The sequence below is a fragment of the Salvelinus fontinalis genome, chromosome 10 (genome assembly GCF_029448725.1).
Source record: "Salvelinus fontinalis isolate EN_2023a chromosome 10, ASM2944872v1, whole genome shotgun sequence".
NCBI classification, from domain to species: Eukaryota; Metazoa; Chordata; class Actinopteri; order Salmoniformes; family Salmonidae; genus Salvelinus; species Salvelinus fontinalis.
In genome coordinates, this window is record NC_074674.1 from 2642407 (window position 1) to 2662214 (window position 19808).

The following is a 19808-nucleotide window of genomic DNA, read 5'->3' on the forward strand; positions in this document are numbered from 1 at the left end:
ACCATGAGACATTTGTTTGAAAAGTGTGTTCAGGCTACACAGTGTTTGTTTTCATTTACATTGGAGAACAACAGGCTTATTTTGGGTTCTGATGGGGTGCAACAGTTTTAGGCTTAGTTTTAGGCATTCAAGTTATTTTTCAAGAATCAATAGATATCATTAATTTAAGTTAAAAAATGGACATGTTAAACTAAGGATTATAGCTTATTTTTTTTATCATACACAACTTGCTTTGAGTTGGAGAACCACAATCTTGCGACAAATATTTATTGGGTCACCATATGTACACAAGGGACATGCCTGTACAATACTATACAGAGGACTTCAAAACAATTGACATACACAATGCAAGGTCTATGTTTTCTGTTGACACATTCAGGAGTTGGGGTATAAGTGATTCTCAGTGCTGGGGGTGAGTTTAGAGCTGGGACGATAAACCGGAAATGATCGACACCGACTGAACCGACCACTTATCGTGGACTTTTTGTTTATGTCTTTCATTACGATAAGAAGCCTATACTGGAGAAATGTGAAGTTTGAAATTAAATGAGTCTGCTAATATGGGTGATAGTTAAATGGGACAATTGATAGCTACAACATTCAAAGTACTCGTAGTTAAGGTAATAAAGAACTGCTGCACATTAATGTTATAAACGTATTCTATTTTATCATGGTATTTTTTTTTTATCATGGATAGATTTTTGTCTATCGCCCAGCTGTCGTTGCGTTTTTCTCTAAACTGCAATTCAGGAATGGCTCTCTCAGCGAGACACGCCATGTCCAATTGAAGTGACAGGACATGAAACGACATTGACCCCGACTGTGGTGTCCTTCGTTAGCGTAATCAAGTGGGACATGACCACGGAGGACACCAATCAGACAGACTTATTCCAGTCTTCAGCTGCTTCCCTGCAGCTTATTTCTTCATCTTCAGGTCAGCTTCTATGGCACAACGGCGCCCCCTGGTGCCCCCATCCTGTATAGATAGGCACAGAGAAGAGATGGGTTAACTCTGGTCCAAAGCAACCAGAAGCTTGAAAAACTAGCCATCGCCCTGGAAAACACAGTCGTTCACACCTGTAACGTGGACACCGGACGGACTGGCCATCATACTTTTGTGTTTGTAAATGAAAGGAAACAGGGTTCCTGGGGCAGCAGGTAGCCTAGTGGTTAGAGCGTTGGACTTGTAACTGAAAGTTTGCAAGATCAAATCCCCGAGCTGACAAGATAAAAATATGTCGTTCTGCCCCTGAACAAGGCGGTTAACCCACTGTTCCTAAGCCGACATTGAAAATAAGAATTTGTTCTTTATTTAACTAGGCAAGTCAGTTAAGGTATAAAAAAAAACATTTAGATTCAATGCAAATTACAAACCAAAATGCTTGAGTCTATTAGCTTGTGTGCATGAAAGTGAGCCAATTTGTGTTTTTTTGTTGCTATATGCCTGCATGTGTGTGTAGGAGTTGAGTGAGAGAGTATGAGAGAGTGTAAGAAATAGAAAATACTACCCACTGGGCACAGATGTCTGTTCCACGTTGGTTCAACGTAACTTCATTGAAATGATGTTGAAAAAGTTGATTCAAGAAGTGTGCTTCTACACCTGCATTGCTTGCTGTTTAGGGTTTAAGGCTGGGTTTCTGTACAGCACTTTGATATATCAGCTGATGTAAGAAGGGCTATATAAATACATTTGATTTGAATTTGATTTGTGTGACCTAGGGCCAGAATGTGAATACCCCAGCTGTAGTCTGACAGGTCATAGGCTGCAGAATGTGAATTCCCCAGCTGTAGTCTGACAGGTCATAGGCTGCAGAATGTGAATTCCCCAGCTGTAGTCTGACAGGTCATAGGCTGCAGAATGTGAATTCCCCAGCTGTAGTCTTGCAGGTCATAAGCTGCAGAATGTGAATACCCCAGCTGTAGTCTGACAGGTCATAAGCTGCAGAATGTGAATACCCCAGCTGTAGTCTGACAGGTCATAAACTGCAGAATGTGAATTCCCCAGCTGTAGTCTGACAGGTCATAAACTGCAGAATGTGAATACCCCAGCTGTAGTCTGACAGGTCATAAACTGCAGAATGTGAATACCCCAGCTGTAGTCTTGCAGGTCATAAACTGCAGACCGGGTACTTACAAAGAGAGAGAGAAGGAAGGCAGGAGAGGCCATGGGGACACTGTCCTGTGAGAGGACAAAGGATACAGTCAGAAAGAGGGATCAAAGACATACCCACACAGAAAACAAGGAAAGAAGAGGAGCAGTGGAGCACACATCCCGACAACAGAGAAAAGAGAACTACATACGCCCCCTTAAAAAAATACAGACCCATCCAAGAGAGGGTATAAAATAAATGCACACCACTACTCATGGACAATATAAACACTGTATACGATATAACCCTGTGGGCAAACATACAGCAGCAGGTCAGAACCCATCTCACAGGAGTGGTTCAAGAACTGAGGAAACTTATTTTCTTAAAACAAGTGGGAAACCAATTCCTCACTTGGATTATGAAGACATTGTTGGAGCCATTTTTTGTGATTAACCAAATATAAACATCCCAGTGACAATATGTAACAATATGAACCATGTGACCAAATATGACATTTTGTAGCATAGAAAAATTCAAATACTATAATAAAAATTGGATCTGTCCCGCTAAATCGAAAATAGATTGTCTCCCTAAACCGTGACCTTTCCTGCTATCTACCAGGCAGAGCTCGAGAAACTGGAGAGGAACACAAGGTTGGAGTGTTGCCATGGCTGTCTTCACATACATTATATAACAAGCTGAGGTACACACACAAAATACACGTGCACACAAACTCACACACATACACAAAAAGCCAACGGACACAGAGGCTATGAAAGGATGGACAAGAAAGTGTGTGCACGTGTGTCAGGTATGCATCAGATTGAGAGTTGTGAGGAATTTAACTGCGTGGACTCACAGTGACCTTTGTCTCACGTTGTTCCTAAACTCAGCAAAAAAAGAAACGTCCTTTCACTGTCAACTGTGTTAATTTTCAGCAAACTTAACATGTGTAAATATTTGTATGAACATAAGATTCAACAACTGAGACAAACTGAACAAGTTCCACAAACATGTGACTAACAGAAATGGAATAATGTGTCCCTGAACAAAAGGGGGGACAAAATCAAAAGTGGCAGTCAATGCAGCTGGTGGCCACACCAGATACTAAGTACTGCAGTGCATCCCCTCCTCATGGACTGCACCAGATTTACCAGTTCTTGCTGTGAGATGTTACCCCACTCTTCCACCAAGGCACCTGCAAGGTCCCGGACATTTCTGGGAGGAATGGCCCTAGCCCTCACCCTCCGATCCAACAGGTCCCAGACGTGATCAATGGGATTGAGATCCGGGCTCTTCGCTGGCCATGGCAGAACACTGACATTCCTGTCTTGCAGGAAATCACGCACAGAACGGGCAGTATGGCTGGTGGCATTGTCATGCTGGAGGGTCATGTCAGGATGAGCCTGCAGGAAGGGTACCACATGAGGGAGGAGGATGTCTTCCCTGTAACGCACAGCGTTGAGATTGCCTGCAATGACAACAAGCTCAGTCCGATGATGCTGTGACACACCGCCCCAGACCATGACGGACCCTCCACCTCCAAATCGATCCCGCTCCAGAGTACAGGCCTCTGTGTAACGCTCATTCCTTCGATGATAAACACGAATCAGACCATCACCCCTGGTGATACAAAACCACAACTCGTCAGTGAAGAGCACTTTTTGCTAGTCCTGTCTGGTCCAGCGACGGTGGGTTTGTGCCCATAGGCGACGTTGTTGCCGGTGATGTCTGGTGAGGACCTGCCTTACAACAGGCCGACAAGCCCTCAGTCCAGCCTCTCTCAGCCTATTGCGGACAGTCTGAGCACCGATGGAGGGATTGTGCGTTCCTGGTGTAACTCGGGCAGTTGTTGTTGCCATCCTGTACCTGTCCCACAGGTGTGATGTTTGGATGTACTGATTCTGTGCAGGTGTTGTTACATGTGGTCTGCCACTGCCAGGTTGATCTGCTGTCCGTCCTGTCTCCCTGTAGTGCTGTCTTAGGCATCTCACAGTACGGACATGGCAATTTATTGCCCTTGCAGAATGCCTAATGCACGTTCACTCAGATGAGCAGGGACCCTGGGCATCTTTCTTTTGGTGTTTTTCAGAGTCAGTAGAAAGGCCTCTTTAGTGTCCTAAGTTTTCTGTGACCTTAATTGCCTACCGTCTGTAAGCTGTTAGTGTCTTAACGACCGTTCCACATGTGCATGTTCATTAATTGTTTATGGTTCATTGAACAAGCATGGGAAACAGTGTTTAAACCCTTTACAATGAAGATCTGTGAAGTTATTTGGATTTCTACGAATTATCTTTGAAAGACAGTCCATGACGTTTCTTTTTTTGCTGAGTTTATATATGCACAGGCATGGGAGCAGTGCATGTGTTTAAACTATTTTGTGTCATTGTCTGTAATGCAATTAAACAGTATTACCAGACATACATCTGAGGGAGTCAGGTTCCTATCTACTATCATGAGTTTAACACCATTCAAGCTAATGAAGCCAACCAACCCAATGGTCTCCATCCATGACAACTCATAGTGGAGAATAGTGAAGGATGTCAATGGGGAAATGGATAAAATGAACAGTGAAGCACAGATAATGTATTAAGAAAACACTATGGCTGACATACATGTGCCTCATATAAAATCTAGGACACTGTGTTTTGCTGCCTGCCAATGGTAAGAGACTTGTGCCCTTTCCTATCCTCTGAGGTTAAATGGACCCCTAATCTGTCTCTCCTTGCATCCCCAAATCCCTACTTCCTTTCCTCTCCTGGACTCTCCATTCTCCCCCACTCTCTCCTCTCCTCCCATTCTTATCTATAGACCCACTACCCCGTGCCGTCCCAATGAGCAGAACACCTTGTCCGAGGGGTCCTGCTTGCGGGTGCTCTCTCGGCCCCTCAGGCTCTTGGCGCTGACGCCCGACTCGGAGGTCTGCATGATGAGCTGTGTGGCCAGGAACTGCTGAATCTGTTCAAGGACGTCCCTCTGCATCTCCAGAGCCATGTGGAACACGTCATGGTCACAGCTGTTGTACATCACCGCGTTCTGGAACATCAGCATGATGTCCCGCTGGAACTCTGCCGTGGTACGGATCAGACCGGTCTCAATGTTCTTCTTAATGGTGGACAGGTCCATGGGCCTGAAGTGGAAGAGAGAGAGTGGTGGAGGAGAGAGAGAGGGGTGAGGAGAGAGGAGCGTGGTCAGGTTGTCGGACAGATAGACCGAATGGGAAGGCCAAGCCAGCAAAGAAAGCACCTGTTCCCTATGTCAGTGGTCAGTGTTAACCTGTTCCCCCTATGTCAGTGGTCAGTGTTAACCTGTTCCCCCTATGTCAGTGGTCAGTGTTAACCTGTTCCCCCTATGTCAGTGGTCAGTGTTAACCTGTTCCCCCTATGTCAGTGGTCAGTGTTAACCTGTTCCCCCTATGTCAGTGGTCAGTGTTTACCTGTTCCCTATGTCAGTGTTTACCTGTTTCCCTGTGTCAGTGGTCAGTGTTTAGCTGTTTCCCCTGTGTCAGTGGTAAGTGTTTACCTGTTTCCCCTGTGTCAGTGTTTACCTGTTCCCTATGTCAGTGTTTACCTGTTCCCCCTGTGTAAGTGGTGAGTGTTTACCTGTTTCCCCTGTGTCAGTGGTCAGTGTTAACCTGTTCCCCCTATGTCAGTGGTCAGTGTTTACCTGTTCCCTATGTCAGTGTTTACCTGTTCCCCCGTGTCATTGATTAGTGTTTACCTGTTCCCTGTGTCAGTGGTCAGTGTTTACCTCTTCCCCCTGTGTAAGTGGTGAGTGTTTACCTGTTTCCCCTGTGTCAGTGGTCAGTATTTACCTCTTCCCCCTGTGTCAGTGGTAAGTGTTTACCTGTTTCCCATGTGACAGTGGTCAGTGTTTACCTGTTCCCCTGTGTCAGTGGTCTGTGTTTACCTGTTCCCTCTGTGTCAGTGGTCAGTGTTTACCTGTTTCCCTGTGTCAGTGGTCAGTGTTTACCTAATTCCCCTGTGTCAGTGTTTACCTGTTTCCCCTGTGTCAGTGGTCAGTGTTTACCTGTTCCCCCTGTGTCAGTGGTCAGTGTTTACCTGTTCCCCCTGTGTCAGTGTTTACCTGTTTCCCCTGTGTCAGTGTTCACCTGTTCCCCCTGTGTCAGTGGTCAGTGTTTACCTGTTCCCCCTGTGTCAGTGGTCAGTGTTTACCTGTTCCCCCTGTGTCAGTGGTCAGTGTTTACCTGTTCCCCCTGTGTCAGTGGTCAGTGTTTACCTGTTCCCCCTGTGTCAGTGGTCAGTGTTTACCTGTTTCCCCTGTGTCAGTGGTCAGTGTTTACCTGTTCCCCCTGTGTCAGTGGTCAGTGTTAACCTGTTCCCCCTGTGTCAGTGGTCAGTGTTCACCTGTTCCCCCTATGTCAGTGGTCAGTGTTTGCCTGTTCCCCCTGTGTTAGTGGTCAGTGTTTACCTGTTTCCCCTGTGTCAGTGTTTACCTGTTCCCCTTGTGTCAGTGGTCAGTGTTTACCTGTTCCCCCTGTGTCAGTGTTTACCTGTTCCCTATGTCAGTGGTCAGTGTTTACCTGTTTCCCCTGTGTCAGTGTTCACCTGTTCCCCCTGTGTCAGTGGTCAGCGTTTACCTGTTCCCCCTGTGTCAGTGGTCAGTGTTTACCTGTTCCCTATGTCAGTGGTCAGTGTTTACCTGTTCCCTATGTCAGTGGTCAGTGTTTACCTGTTCCCTATGTCAGTGGTCAGTGTTTACCTGTTTCCCTGTGTCAGTGTTTACCTGTTCCCCCTGTGTCAGTGGTCAGTGTTTACCTGTTCCCCCTGTGTCAGTGGTCAGTGTTTACCTGTTCCCCCTGTGTCAGTGTTCACCTGTTCCCCCTGTGTCAGTGTTCACCTGTTCCCCCTGTGTCAGTGTTCACCTGTTCCCCCTGTGTCAGTGGTCAGTGTTTACCTGTTTCCCCTGTGTCAGTGTTTACCTGTTCCCCCTGTGTCAGTGGTCAGTGTTTACCTGTTTCCCCTGTGTCAGTGTTCACCTGTTTCCCCTGTGTCAGTGTTTACCTGTTTCCCCTGTGTCAGTGGTCAGTGTTTACCTGTTCCCCCTGTGTCAGTGGTCAGTGTTTACCTGTTTCCCCTGTGTCAGTGGTCAGTGTTTACCTGTTTCCCCTGTGTCAGTGGTCAGTGTTTGCCTGTTCCCCCTGTGTTAGTGGTCAGTGTTTACCTGTTTCCCCTGTGTCAGTGTTTACCTGTTCCCCTTGTGTCAGTGGTCAGTGTTTACCTGTTCCCCCTGTGTCAGTGTTTACCTGTTCCCTATGTCAGTGGTCAGTGTTTACCTGTTTCCCCTGTGTCAGTGTTCACCTGTTCCCCCTGTGTCAGTGGTCAGCGTTTACCTGTTCCCCCTGTGTCAGTGGTCAGTGTTTACCTGTTCCCTATGTCAGTGGTCAGTGTTTACCTGTTCCCTATGTCAGTGGTCAGTGTTTACCTGTTCCCTATGTCAGTGGTCAGTGTTTACCTGTTTCCCTGTGTCAGTGTTTACCTGTTTCCCCTGTGTCAGTGGTCAGTGTTTACCTGTTTCCCCTGTGTCAGTGGTCAGTGTTTGCCTGTTCCCCCTGTGTTAGTGGTCAGTGTTTACCTGTTTCCCCTGTGTCAGTGTTTACCTGTTCCCCTTGTGTCAGTGGTCAGTGTTTACCTGTTCCCCCTGTGTCAGTGTTTACCTGTTCCCTATGTCAGTGGTCAGTGTTTACCTGTTTCCCCTGTGTCAGTGTTCACCTGTTCCCCCTGTGTCAGTGGTCAGCGTTTACCTGTTCCCCCTGTGTCAGTGGTCAGTGTTTACCTGTTCCCCCTGTGTCAGTGGTCAGTGTTTACCTGTTCCCCCTGTGTCAGTGTTCACCTGTTCCCCCTGTGTCAGTGTTCACCTGTTCCCCCTGTGTCAGTGTTCACCTGTTCCCCCTGTGTCAGTGTTCACCTGTTCCCCCTGTGTCAGTGGTCAGTGTTTACCTGTTTCCCCTGTGTCAGTGTTTACCTGTTCCCCCTGTGTCAGTGGTCAGTGTTTACCTGTTTCCCCTGTGTCAGTGTTCACCTGTTTCCCCTGTGTCAGTGTTTACCTGTTTCCCCTGTGTCAGTGGTCAGTGTTTACCTGTTCCCCCTGTGTCAGTGGTCAGTGTTTACCTGTTCCCCTTGTGTCAGTGGTCAGTGTTTACCTGTTTCCCCTGTGTCAGTGGTCAGTGTTTACCTGTTTCCCCTGTGTCAGTGGTCAGTGTTTACCTGTTTCCCCTGTGTCAGTGGTCAGTGTTTACCTGTTCCCCCTGTGTCAGTGGTCAGTGTTTACCTGTTCCCCCTGTGTCAGTGGTAAGTGTTTGCCTGTTCCCCTGTGTCAGTGGTCAGTGTTTGCCTGTTCCCCCTGTGTCAGTGGTCAGTGTTTGCCTGTTCCCCTGTGTCAGTGGTCAGTGTTTACCTGTTCCCCCTGTGTCAGTGGTCAGTGTTTGCCTGTTCCCCTGTGTCAGTGGTCAGTGTTTGCCTGTTCCCCCTGTGTTAGTGGTAAGTGTTTACCTGTTTTCCCCGTGTCAGTGTTTACCTGTTTCCCCTGTGTCAGTGTTTACCTGTTTCCCCTGTGTCAGTGTACAGTGTTTCCCTGTGTCAGTGTTTACCTGTTCCCCTTGTGTCAGTGGTCAGTGTTTACCTGTTCCCCCTGTGTCAGTGTTTACCTGTTCCCTATGTCAGTGGTCAGTGTTTACCTGTTTCCCCTGTGTCAGTGTTCACCTGTTCCCCCTGTGTCAGTGGTCAGCGTTTACCTGTTCCCCCTGTGTCAGTGGTCAGTGTTTACCTGTTCCCTATTTCAGTGGTCAGTGTTTACCTGTTTCCCCTGTGTCAGTGGTCAGTGTTTACCTGTTTCCCCTGTGTCAGTGTTCACCTGTTCCCCCTGTGTCAGTGGTCAGTGTTTACCTGTTCCCCCTGTGTCAGTGGTCAGTGTTTTACCTGTTCCCCCTGTGTCAGTGGTCAGTGTTTACCTGTTTCCCCTGTGTCAGTGTTTACCTGTTCCCTGTGTCAGTGGTCAGTGTTTACCTGTTCCCCCTGTGTCAGTGGGTTGTGTTTACCTGTTCCCCCTGTGTCAGTGGGTTGTGTTTACCTGTTTCCCCTGTGTCAGTGGTCAGTGTTTACCTGTTCCCTATGTCAGTGGTCAGTGTTTTACCTGTTTCCCCTGTGTCAGTGGTCAGTGTTTACCTGTTCCCCCTGTGTCAGTGGTCAGTGTTTACCTGTTCCCCCTGTGTCAGTGTTTACCTGTTCCCTATGTCAGTGTTCACCTGTTTCCCCTGTGTCAGTGTTTACCTGTTCCCTATGTCAGTAGTCAGTGTTTACCTGTTTCCCCTGTGTCAGTGGTCAGTGTTTACCTGTTTCCCCTGTGTCAGTGGTCAGTGTTTACCTGTTCCCTCTGTGTCAGTGGTCAGTGTTTACCTGTTTCCCCTGTGTCAGTGGTCAGTGTTCACCTGTTCCCCCTGTGTCAGTGGTCAGTGTTTACCTGTTTCCCCTGTGTCAGTGGTCAGTGTTATTACCTGTTTCCCCTGTGTCAGTGGTCAGTGTTTACCTGTTCCCTATGTCAGTGGCCAGTGTTTACCTGTTTCCCCTGTGTCAATGGTCAGTGTTTACCTGTTTCCCCTGTGTCAGTGGTCAGTGTTTACCTGTTTCCCCTGTGTCAGTGGTCAGTGTTTACCTGTTCCCTCTGTGTCAGTGGTCAGTGTTTACCTGTTTCCCCTGTGTCAGTGGTCAGTGTTTACCTGTTTCCCCTGTGTCAGTGGTCAGTGTTTACCTGTTTCCCCTGTGTCAGTGGTCAGTGTTTACCTGTTCCCCCTGTGTCAGTGGTCAGTGTTTACCTGTTCCCCCTGTGTCAGTGTTTACCTGTTCCCTATGTCAGTGTTCATCTGTTCCCCCTGTGTCAGTGGTCAGTGTTTACCTGTTCCCCCTGTGTCAGTGGTCAGTGTTTACCTGTTCCCTGTGTCAGTGGTCAGTGTTTACCTGTTTCCCTGTGTCAGTGTTTACCTGTTTCCCCTGTGTCAGTGGTCAGTGTTATTACCTGTTTCCCCTGTGTCAGTGGTCAGTGTTTACCTGTTCCCTATGTCAGTGGCCAGTGTTTACCTGTTTCCCCTGTGTCAATGGTCAGTGTTTACCTGTTTCCCCTGTGTCAGTGGTCAGTGTTTACCTGTTTCCCCTGTGTCAGTGGTCAGTGTTTACCTGTTCCCTCTGTGTCAGTGGTCAGTGTTTACCTGTTTCCCCTGTGTCAGTGGTCAGTGTTTACCTGTTTCCCCTGTGTCAGTGGTCAGTGTTTACCTGTTCCCCCTGTGTCAGTGGTCAGTGTTTACCTGTTCCCCCTGTGTCAGTGTTTACCTGTTCCCTATGTCAGTGTTCATCTGTTCCCCCTGTGTCAGTGGTCAGTGTTTACCTGTTCCCCCTGTGTCAGTGGTCAGTGTTTACCTGTTCCCCCTGTGTCAGTGGTCAGTGTTTACCTGTTCCCTGTGTCAGTGCTTACCTGTGAACAATACTGTGGTACCCTGGGGCAATGTCATCAGTCACAGGCTGCAGAAATACATTAGCATACCTGCATCAGGAAAACAGCAAATATATCACTTTCAAAAGCTGAAATGCGAGGCCTGGAGCATGGTGCAGGCAGGATCCTGTTATAGCCCGGGGTTCCATGAGTGAGATTCTTACCTATGATTGGCAGCTGCACGCCATACCAGCATGATGGCTTTTTTCCAGATCTTCTGAGCCTGTCTGGCCTCCTGGTCCTCACTGCACATTGAACTGAATAGACAGAGAAAAAAAGAGAAGGAGTTTTGACCAGATATAGACATGCCTAGTGGTGTGTGTGTTTGTGTGTGTGTGTGTGTGTGTGTCACTCACAACTGGGAGGAGGCAGGGCTGCTGGGGATAGAGTCTGCAGTGGTGTGGAGCTGCAGAGAGGAGGAGGCTGTGTGCAGACTGTAACCGTCCTCACTCTCACTGGCTGGGGGTTCCAGCTCGGTCTCCCCCTCTGCCTCCGACAGGTAGGCCTCTGCTCCGTCCCCCTCCTCATCCCCCCCATCCCCATCCAGGCCCTCTTTAGTCTCTGAGGCACTCCCCTCCTCTCCGTCACTCACCCCCTCTTCCTCCTTCACGTCCTACACAGGTTCAGAGAGAGAGGGCGAGAGAGTGAGTTGGATGGATCTACAGTGGATTTCAGGTTCTAGCACAAGGACAACAGGTATCAGCAGCACAAGCCTATTCTCTCCTCAGTGGGGGTGGGGGGGGGGGTGGGGGGGAGTGTACCTTGGAATGTCTTCTTGTCATGGGGCCATCCTCGGAGTCTGAGGGAGAAAGTGAAAAGAGAAACAGGAAGTGATGATGAGAACAGGTGGCAAACGTGTTTACTCAAAAGCTTGTGCCCAAGGCAGGTGTCTGGGCCTCTGTGTATGACTGTCAGTCTGATGTGCCAGGGCTATGAGTGACCTGCATGTGCAACTCCTTGCTGCGTCCACTCTTCACTCTCACACCTGATGGTGGCGTGAGGAGAGACTGGGCTTCCCTCCCCATCGGCCCCGCCCATGGCCCCAGGCTGCAGACGAGCCCCAATAGCCTGGCTGTGCTCCAGCATCATAGACGAGCAGGAGGAGGAAGGAAGGCCGCTGATGCCCAGGGGGTGTGGGTACCCTGAGGGACAGTTGTCCTGGCTGTCACATGCAGAGGTCCCACCCCGTAACTGCAGGACCTCCCTCTTCACCTCCAGACTGCCAGCGAGGGAGGAGAGGTGTGAGGAGGAGAGGTGTGAGGACCCAGAAGGGTCAGACTCAGGGGACTTGAAGGGCCCTGGCTCCCAATGGCCAGACAGGGCATGGCCTGTCTCCTCACACAGGGACAGAGCAGCCTCCACTGCAGCCGCATCCAAAGCCTCAGTATTCTCATCACCCTGTAGGATGACAGGTCACAGCTTGTCACTTTAAAGACACCTCAGGAAAACCTATTAAATGTACTGTTATTAAGGAGAGGAGGCTGATATCACTATGGCTTTATAGACAGAACAGTTGAGTATCAATCCATAGCTGTGTTCGAATACTCATACTAACCATACTATTTGTGATGTAAATTGAGTATATAGTATGCTTATTGGTCATAATATGGATATGGTTAGTATGCCAAAAGTTCCCGGATGTCATTCTACATTTGCCAAAATACGAAGTATACAAGCAGTGGACACTATTTCACTATTAAACCAATTCTTCCCAAAATGTGCATGGCTTCACAACGTTTTCAGATTTGAAGAAAATGGCAGAAAATATGCAGCCCAAGTCCGACGAGAGCGGATACAAATTCATTGCTTTAACTAATTATGACAAATGTTAAGAAAATGTTGAGCAATGTAATAAAGTAATGACTTTTCAAATAAATAATGCTACAAGTTATGTTGGTTAACAATTTGTTCGCTACGCTATCCTTTACGCACCACATAGCATATCATTTCAGGAACCGGTATGTTAGCTAGCTACCAAAAGAAGGTTGGCTACTAATACAACTAACTACCCAACATTTATTGACTTGATTATTCACGTCATTCTTAGCTAAGTTGTATAGTCGTTGTGCGTTCTCAATGGACACAAATTCGCTCTGGCTATCTACTCTGATTTCAGAACACTCTCGTCCTAGTGTGCCAGAGTGCAGAATAACTGATGAATTTACAAACGCTCAACACCCATTGAATATGGCCGGTGTCAGTAAACGTCGGCAAAAAAACTTAATTAAATTGTTTTCTGCACCACAGTCACCAACGCTCTGGATAACATGAAAATAGACTAACCAGCTCTGCTCGGGCGAGAAAAATGGTCAGAGGGAGGTGTTCTCTCATTTGTGTCTGGAAGTAGCTAGCCAGTTATTTTGTGTGCTTGACTGCCGGTGTTGTAATGGTCAGAACGAACGCTCGGATCAACCCTACTCCTCGGCCAGAGCGTCCAGTGTGCACTCTGAACACTCCGAGAGGGAAACGCTCTGAATTTACGAACGGACAAGCTGACAATGCTCGGAATTTACGAATGCCCAGAATGCACTCTGGCACTCCAGATTGAATTTACTAACACGCCCGAAGTTGTAAAATGTCTAGCTAGTAATTTGTTATGCTAGCAAAAGGTTGCATAGTAACAGCATCAACTTCCGGTAGACAGGCGTAGCGCTAATATGCTCAACTGAAAGGATACCGTTCGTTTACAGTATACTAAAATTAACTAATAGTATATAGTATGTTGTATATGTACAGTCGTGGCCAAAAGTTTTGAGAATGACGCAAATATTAATTTCAACAAAGTTTGCTGCTTCAGTGTCTTTAGATATTTTGTCAGATATTACTATGGAATAGTGAAGTATAATTACAAGCATTTCATAAGTGTCAAAGGCTTTTATTGACAATTACATGAATTTGATGCAAAGAGTCAATATTTGCAGTGTTGACCCTTCTTTTTCAAGACCTCTGCAATCCGCCCTGGCATGCTGTCAATTAACTTCTGGGCCACACCCTGACTGATGGCAGCCCATTCTTGCATAATCAATGCTTGGAGTTTGTCCGAATTTGTGGGTTTTTGTTTGTCCACAAGTTTTCAATGGGTTTAAGGTCTGGGGAGTTTCCTAGCTATGGACCCAAAAGATCAATGTTTTGTTCCCCGAACCACTTAGTTATCACTTTTGCCTTATGGCAAGGTGCTCCATCACACTGGAAAAGGCATTGTTCATCACCAAACTGTTCCTGGATGGTTGGGAGAAGTTGCTCTCGGAGGATGTGTTGGTACCATTCTTTATTCATGGCTGTGTTCTGAGGCAAAATTGTGAGTGAGCCAACTCCCTTGGCTGAGAAGCAACTCCACACATAAATGGTCTCAGGATGCTTTACTGTTGGCATGACACAGGACTGATGGTAGCGCTCACCTTGTCTTCTCCGGACAAGCTTTACCCCAGTCCTCAGCAGTCCAATCCCTGTAGCTTTTGCAGAATATCAGTCTGTCCCTGATGTTTTTCCTGGAGAGAAGTGGCTTCTTTGCTACCCTTCTTGACACCAGGCCATCCTCCAAAAGTCTTCGCCTCACTGTGCGTGCAGATGCACTCACACCTGCCTGCTGCCATTCCTGAGCAAGCTCTGTACTGGTGGTGCCCCGATCCCGCAGCTGAATCAACTTTAGGAGACGGTCCTGGCACTTGCTGGACTTTCTTGGGCACCCTGAAGCCTTCTTCACAACAATTGAACCGTCTCCTTGAAGTTCTTGATGATCCGATAAATGGTTGATTTAGGTGCACTCTTACTGGCAGCAATATCCTTGCCTGTGAAGCCCTTTTTGTGCAAAGCAATGATGACGGCACGTGTTTCCTTGCAGGTAACCATGTTTGACAGAGGAAGAACAATGATTCCAAGCACCACCCTCCTTTTGAAGCTGCCAGTCTGTTATTCGAACTCAATCAGCATGATAGAATGATCTCCAGCCTTGTACTCGTCAACACTCACACCTGTGTTAACGAGAGAATCACTGACATGATGTCAGCTGGTCCTTTTGTGGCAGGGCTGAAATGCAGTGGAAATGTTTTTGGGGGATTCAGTTCATTTGCATGGCAAAGATGGACTTTGCAATTAATTGCAATTCATCTGATCACTCTTCATAACATTATGGAGTATATGCAAATTGCCATCATACAAACTGAGGCAGCAGACTTTGTGAAAATGTATATTTGTGTCATTCTCAAAACTTTTGGCCACGACTGTAGTATACATTATGTTAGTATGGGTATTCGAACACATCTCATGTTTTTAGGTGTGTGAGGCGTAGAAGGAGCACCTTGTCCTCGATGATGGCGATGATGTCCCCCACTGTCTCCAGGTCCAATTCTTCTGCCATGTAGGACACCGTCGCTAGGTCTTCTTCTGTCTCATCCCCTGGGCCAGGCTGGGAGGCCCCCACCTCATTCCCTCCTGTACACACACACACATATATAGGGATTACTAACAATCTTATATGATTCAAATCCAATCTCTGGGTAAAGACAACAGACTGAGGACATATTCATGGGGATGTGCTTCATGTTGGAGGAGATGAGATGGACTGACAAGTCATGTACAGGAGTCTGACGTTCAGGTGACAGACTGATCACACACTTATGGCCACAATCTGATGACAGACACAGAGGAGATGCTTGGGAAGAAGTGTTGACAAAAAAATGAAGAGGACGGATAGGCAGTGATTGTACAGTATAGAAGCAGAGAGAGGGAGGCAGGAAGGGAAAGGGAGAGACCTGTGTGTAGTGAGGCGGGGGAGTCCATAGTGGGGGGTGAAGCAGCAGTGAGAAGGACACTGGAGGAGTCTGTGCTGCTGGCCAAGGAGTCCAGCGGAGTTGAAAACTGAGGCCCAGCCTCCAGCAGACGAGAAAGTGTAGGGGCACCTAACGCACACGGACACACACACGGACACACACACGGACACACACACGCACACACACAGAGCGTGCAGAGAGAGCAGGTAGAGCCTTGATCTAATCAAAATGCAACGCTAAGCAATACTACATTTGAACTATTAGATGGGGAAAACATTTGTTGACTTGATTGAACTAATTTATGCGGTAAAAATGCTGTGATTAGTTAAAATTGCGAGCCCTTTTTGTAATGTGGTGTTCAGAAAGTTTTAAGCGGAAATAGTGTGGTAATTGGTCAAATTGAATATGTGGGGAATTGTTGATATTGCTAAAAAAGTTGTGATCGCAGAATCGCAAAGTCCTGGAGGGACTGATAAGTGTGAGTGTGTGTACCTGTTGCTAGACTGCCAAACAGAACAGAGCCTGTGAGCTGTAGGTCATGTGCTATTGTCATATTACCAGGCAGGTCACCATCTCCAACCTATAAGACAAACACAGCACTCTGAAGCTGCAAGAGGATTCATCTGACGATGTGTCTGAGATGTTTAAATGGCTTTGGGTAGTTACATTTTAAAATCTTATAAAAGTGAACAATCTCTATGGAATACTATTTCCTCTCAGACATACCAGTCTGGGGCTTGTGGGTAGGAGACTGCCTTTCTTCAGTAGCTCAGAGAGGAGAGGGGATGGTGGCGGCGTGGCTTTCTGGCCCAAGAGCTTCTTTTGTGGGGATTCATCCAGAAGAGTGCCCAGGCCTGACTCTGCACCACCCAGCCCACAGGCCTCAGTCAGGGGCATGAACCCTGCTACTCCTGGTGCCTACAGAAAGGAGGGGAGAAAATGAAGTTGGGAAAAGGGAACAGGGGGAGAATAACATGCAAAGGAGAGGCAGGCAGGCCGAGGAAAAGGCATTCTGTGTAGCACGTTCCAACACATCTAATTGATATCAAATCAAGAATGTTTCTACTGAACTCCAATCATCTCTCTACCTGCCCCTGCCCCTGCCCCGTTCCCCTGTAGCTGACAGGGACTCACAGTCACTGAGGTGCTGGGGTCCTCGGGTGTGCTCTGGGGTGTGTCCCCTTGGCAGAACTCGAGGCTTGGCGAGCCGCACCCCAGGGGAGAGCGCACGGTCACACTGGGCACTCTTTTAGGGGTGTTCTTCACCGCCTGTCTGGCTGGAAGGGGGGTGGGGCGGCGGGGTGAGACTGTTCTTAGTTTGACCAATCACACTACAATTGATCTACTATTCACTTTGACCACCTTTGTGGCTGTGTACACATCTATCTCAGCCTTCGATATACTTTCTGATAGAGCTCCTCATCCAAACCCCTTGGCATGATGTTTTTTTATTTCAACATCCCCTGTGGGTTTATTGAATCATTGAAGAAACATAACTACATCTTCATCAACCTATATACTATCTGGTATATTGTGTTTTACAACGTTTGGAGTGAGACATATACAAAGGGGTGCCCATGGAGCAATAGCAGAAAATACGGTTATATTTACTGAGTAGATTAAGAAAAGCTACAGGCAAAAGCAGCTGGTGGTGTGCATGAAGTGGGTTATCTTTTACCTAGATAGGCTGTGTCAGTGACCTTCCTTTTCACGTCTGCCTCGTCCTGTTCCTGTTTCTTCTTCCTGACAGGCACAGAAAGTAAAGTTTCTCAGAAAAATACAAATATACATGTACATCACAGGTGGCTGGTGGCACCTAAATTTAGGAGGACGGGCTCATAGTAATGGCTGGAACAGAATACATGGAATGGTATCAAACACCTTGTTTCCATGTGGTCATTACCATTCCATTCACTCGATTCCAGCCATTATTATGAGCCGTCTTTCCCTCAGAAGCCTCCTGTAATGTAAATAGATAAAGAAATAGTAACAAAGGCTGACAGATAAAAGGGTCATACTGCACAATCTCTCCCCATAGATCCTCTAGCTTGGAGTCCAGGTGCCCGGCTTGGATCAGCTCTGCCTCAGTCTTCAGCTTCCTGTGAATGCAGCAGGTCAACAACTGACATCAGAGTTGGGTCAATCAAGTAGCAGAAAATATCTACTGAAGGTCATTATAGTCTCTTGAATAGATTGTCCCTCTATCAGAGATTGCACACAGGGAAAGTGAGATACCTAGTCCGTTGTCCAACTGAATGTATTCAACTGACATGTGTCTTCCACTGCCTTAATCGACATCCACGTCTTTGGTGCCCGGGGAACAGTGGATTAACTGCCTTGCTCAGGGGCAGAACGACAGATTTTTACCTTGTCAGCTCGGGGATTCGATCCAGCCCAACGCTCTAACCACTAGGCTACCTACTTGCCACAATCTGTGTACCTGTGCTTCTCCTGTGTGTCTTTGATCAGTCTCTTCAGTTCATCAATCCTCTCTGCCGTGAGCCTGCGGACTATCACATCCTCCACCGTCTCCACCACCTCACCTTTCTCACCACGTTTCCGTCTGGGGAGAGATACCGTGCAATAAACATAAGCCATCCAGACAAGATCATGTCATCCATAAACCAATGCCTCCCCCCTTCACACTAACATACTACCCATGTTCTCCAACCCCCCTCTGATCATAGGAAATGCAACAACAGAAAAATCACAAATCCAGCCACACACAGAAAAAGACAGAAAATAACAGTGACTGCTGTGCTCACTTTGGGGTCTCTGTTGTCTCCAGGAGCTCTGAGTACTGGGAAGCACAGTGCTAGAAGAAAAATAGAGAGATAGGAAGAGAGAAGAAAAGCCAGTTATGTCCTTTATTTCAACAGGCTGCATATATGTACTCAGTTTATTGACAGGCCAGGGCAGTGGAAGAGAACACTGATGGAAAACAAACAGTGCTAGGGAAAGTAGAGTTAATGCAAAGGGCCCACGCCACCTCTCTCACTCAATCAACCCTTGTCCATAAGGTTACTGCATCATCATGGGCACCAAATGCAAATCTCTTTCAGATGCTATCATCAGGTTCTTGTTTGTTCATGATGTTCATTTATTGGAGCATATCCTACCTTTTGTGAGAACCAATCAGGGGGTCGTCCTGGCTCTGCAAATGGTTTGATGGCTCGACTGACAGACACCCTGTGGGTATGGATATATATCCTATTATTGCATCATCACAATTCCTATTCAACTGACCAATTCTATTCCAAAATCTTTTCTCGCATTATCAATTGTGTGACAGATGGACTAATGCATGTTTCCATTACTGGAAGTCTTTACTCAGTGAAAGTTGGAGGTTAGCTAAGATTTGACTGGTCTGTCCAAAAACATAGGAACAGTAACATGATGTTGGCTTAAACGTGTGCTGCTTTACCAGTTCTGGTCCCCGCTCTTCATGACAGAGGTAGCCAAGCACAGCTTCTCCCTCACCGACCATGGCTCAGTTGGCCCCATGGAGAGCAACTTGTGTTCTGCAGATAAGGAGTGGAGGGGAAGTACGGGTATGGACAGAGTCAGTACAGAACATGTAATATCCAAAAATACAATTTCTGGTAATCACATCCTCTTTTACAGGTCAGGATGTCCCAAGATCCTGCAAAACAAATCCCATTGTTGTCAACTAGGTACAACTATTATGAAATAAACTCTCAGATAAATAGCTGAGGCGGTTAGGCCACACTGAATACCAAGCAAATGTATGGCGGAGGGGTGAAAATAAATGTTGCGCTTCCTAAAGCTAGCTACCATCTTGAGAGCTGTTACAAAATGCCCTACGAATGTTTCAACAGTCATGAAGCACTCATCTCAACACCTTTCTAATCAGACATATAAAAGGATGAACTTCCGCACAAGCACCTACTAGCAATATTTTGCTAGTGACTTAGAATAGCTAGCTAGCGAGCTACTGCTAACTGGTCAGCTAACGTTGTCTAGCGAGAAGGGAAGAGTGAGCCATTCATTCAAAGCTCATGCCAGCATGGGTAGGCTATTAAGAATTCGCCGATTTGCAATGCCGTGTAACGTTACATCATCCACAAGACTGTAGTACAAACGAGTCATGAACATCTGGTTGCCATGCATTAAAAATCATATAATTTGACAACAGGCTCATTTACTCACTTCCAACCCCGCTCGCCATCTTCTTGTTATACAGCAGATACTGTACTCACTCCACCCACCCACTCGGTCTACAGTAAACCAAGTTAGATCATTCAGATTAAACAAAGAGAAAATGGGAAATATTTATTTTGCGTAGACTCACTGTGGCTGCCGCTGTGCAGAACTATAATGATATGTACATTATCTAAGCTATTTCATGTTTTCTTTGCATTACATGTACAGCACCGCAGAACGACGAGTCAAATAACTACAGGGTTAAATAGTCCCATGTCCGACA

General features: G+C 47.0%; 1 protein-coding gene across 3 annotated transcripts; it reads right to left on the minus strand.

Annotated features, from left to right (window-relative positions):
- Positions 1–253: 253 nt before the first annotated feature.
- On the minus strand, positions 254–19808 carry brd8a (bromodomain containing 8a). Of its 3 annotated transcripts, XM_055935289.1 has the most exons (20): positions 19532–19807; positions 18786–18882; positions 18481–18550; positions 18127–18176; positions 17802–17924; positions 17380–17460; positions 17040–17104; positions 16496–16638; positions 16088–16279; positions 15854–15941; positions 15344–15490; positions 14890–15023; positions 11534–11990; positions 11354–11391; positions 10949–11205; positions 10757–10849; positions 10575–10643; positions 4938–5220; positions 2135–2179; positions 254–976 (listed from the first exon to the last, which is right to left on the minus strand). In XM_055935289.1, exons 1-20 carry the CDS (start codon positions 19548–19550, stop codon positions 917–919), a joined length of 2511 nt encoding a protein of 836 aa, XP_055791264.1. In that variant the 5' UTR covers positions 19551–19807; the 3' UTR covers positions 254–916. The 3 variants fall into 3 exon arrangements, with proteins under 3 accessions (XP_055791264.1, XP_055791265.1, XP_055791266.1); XM_055935290.1 differs by lacking the exon at positions 2135–2179 and having other exon boundaries at positions 19532–19808; XM_055935291.1 differs by lacking the exons at positions 254–976; positions 2135–2179 and having other exon boundaries at positions 5187–5220; positions 10575–10621; positions 19532–19808.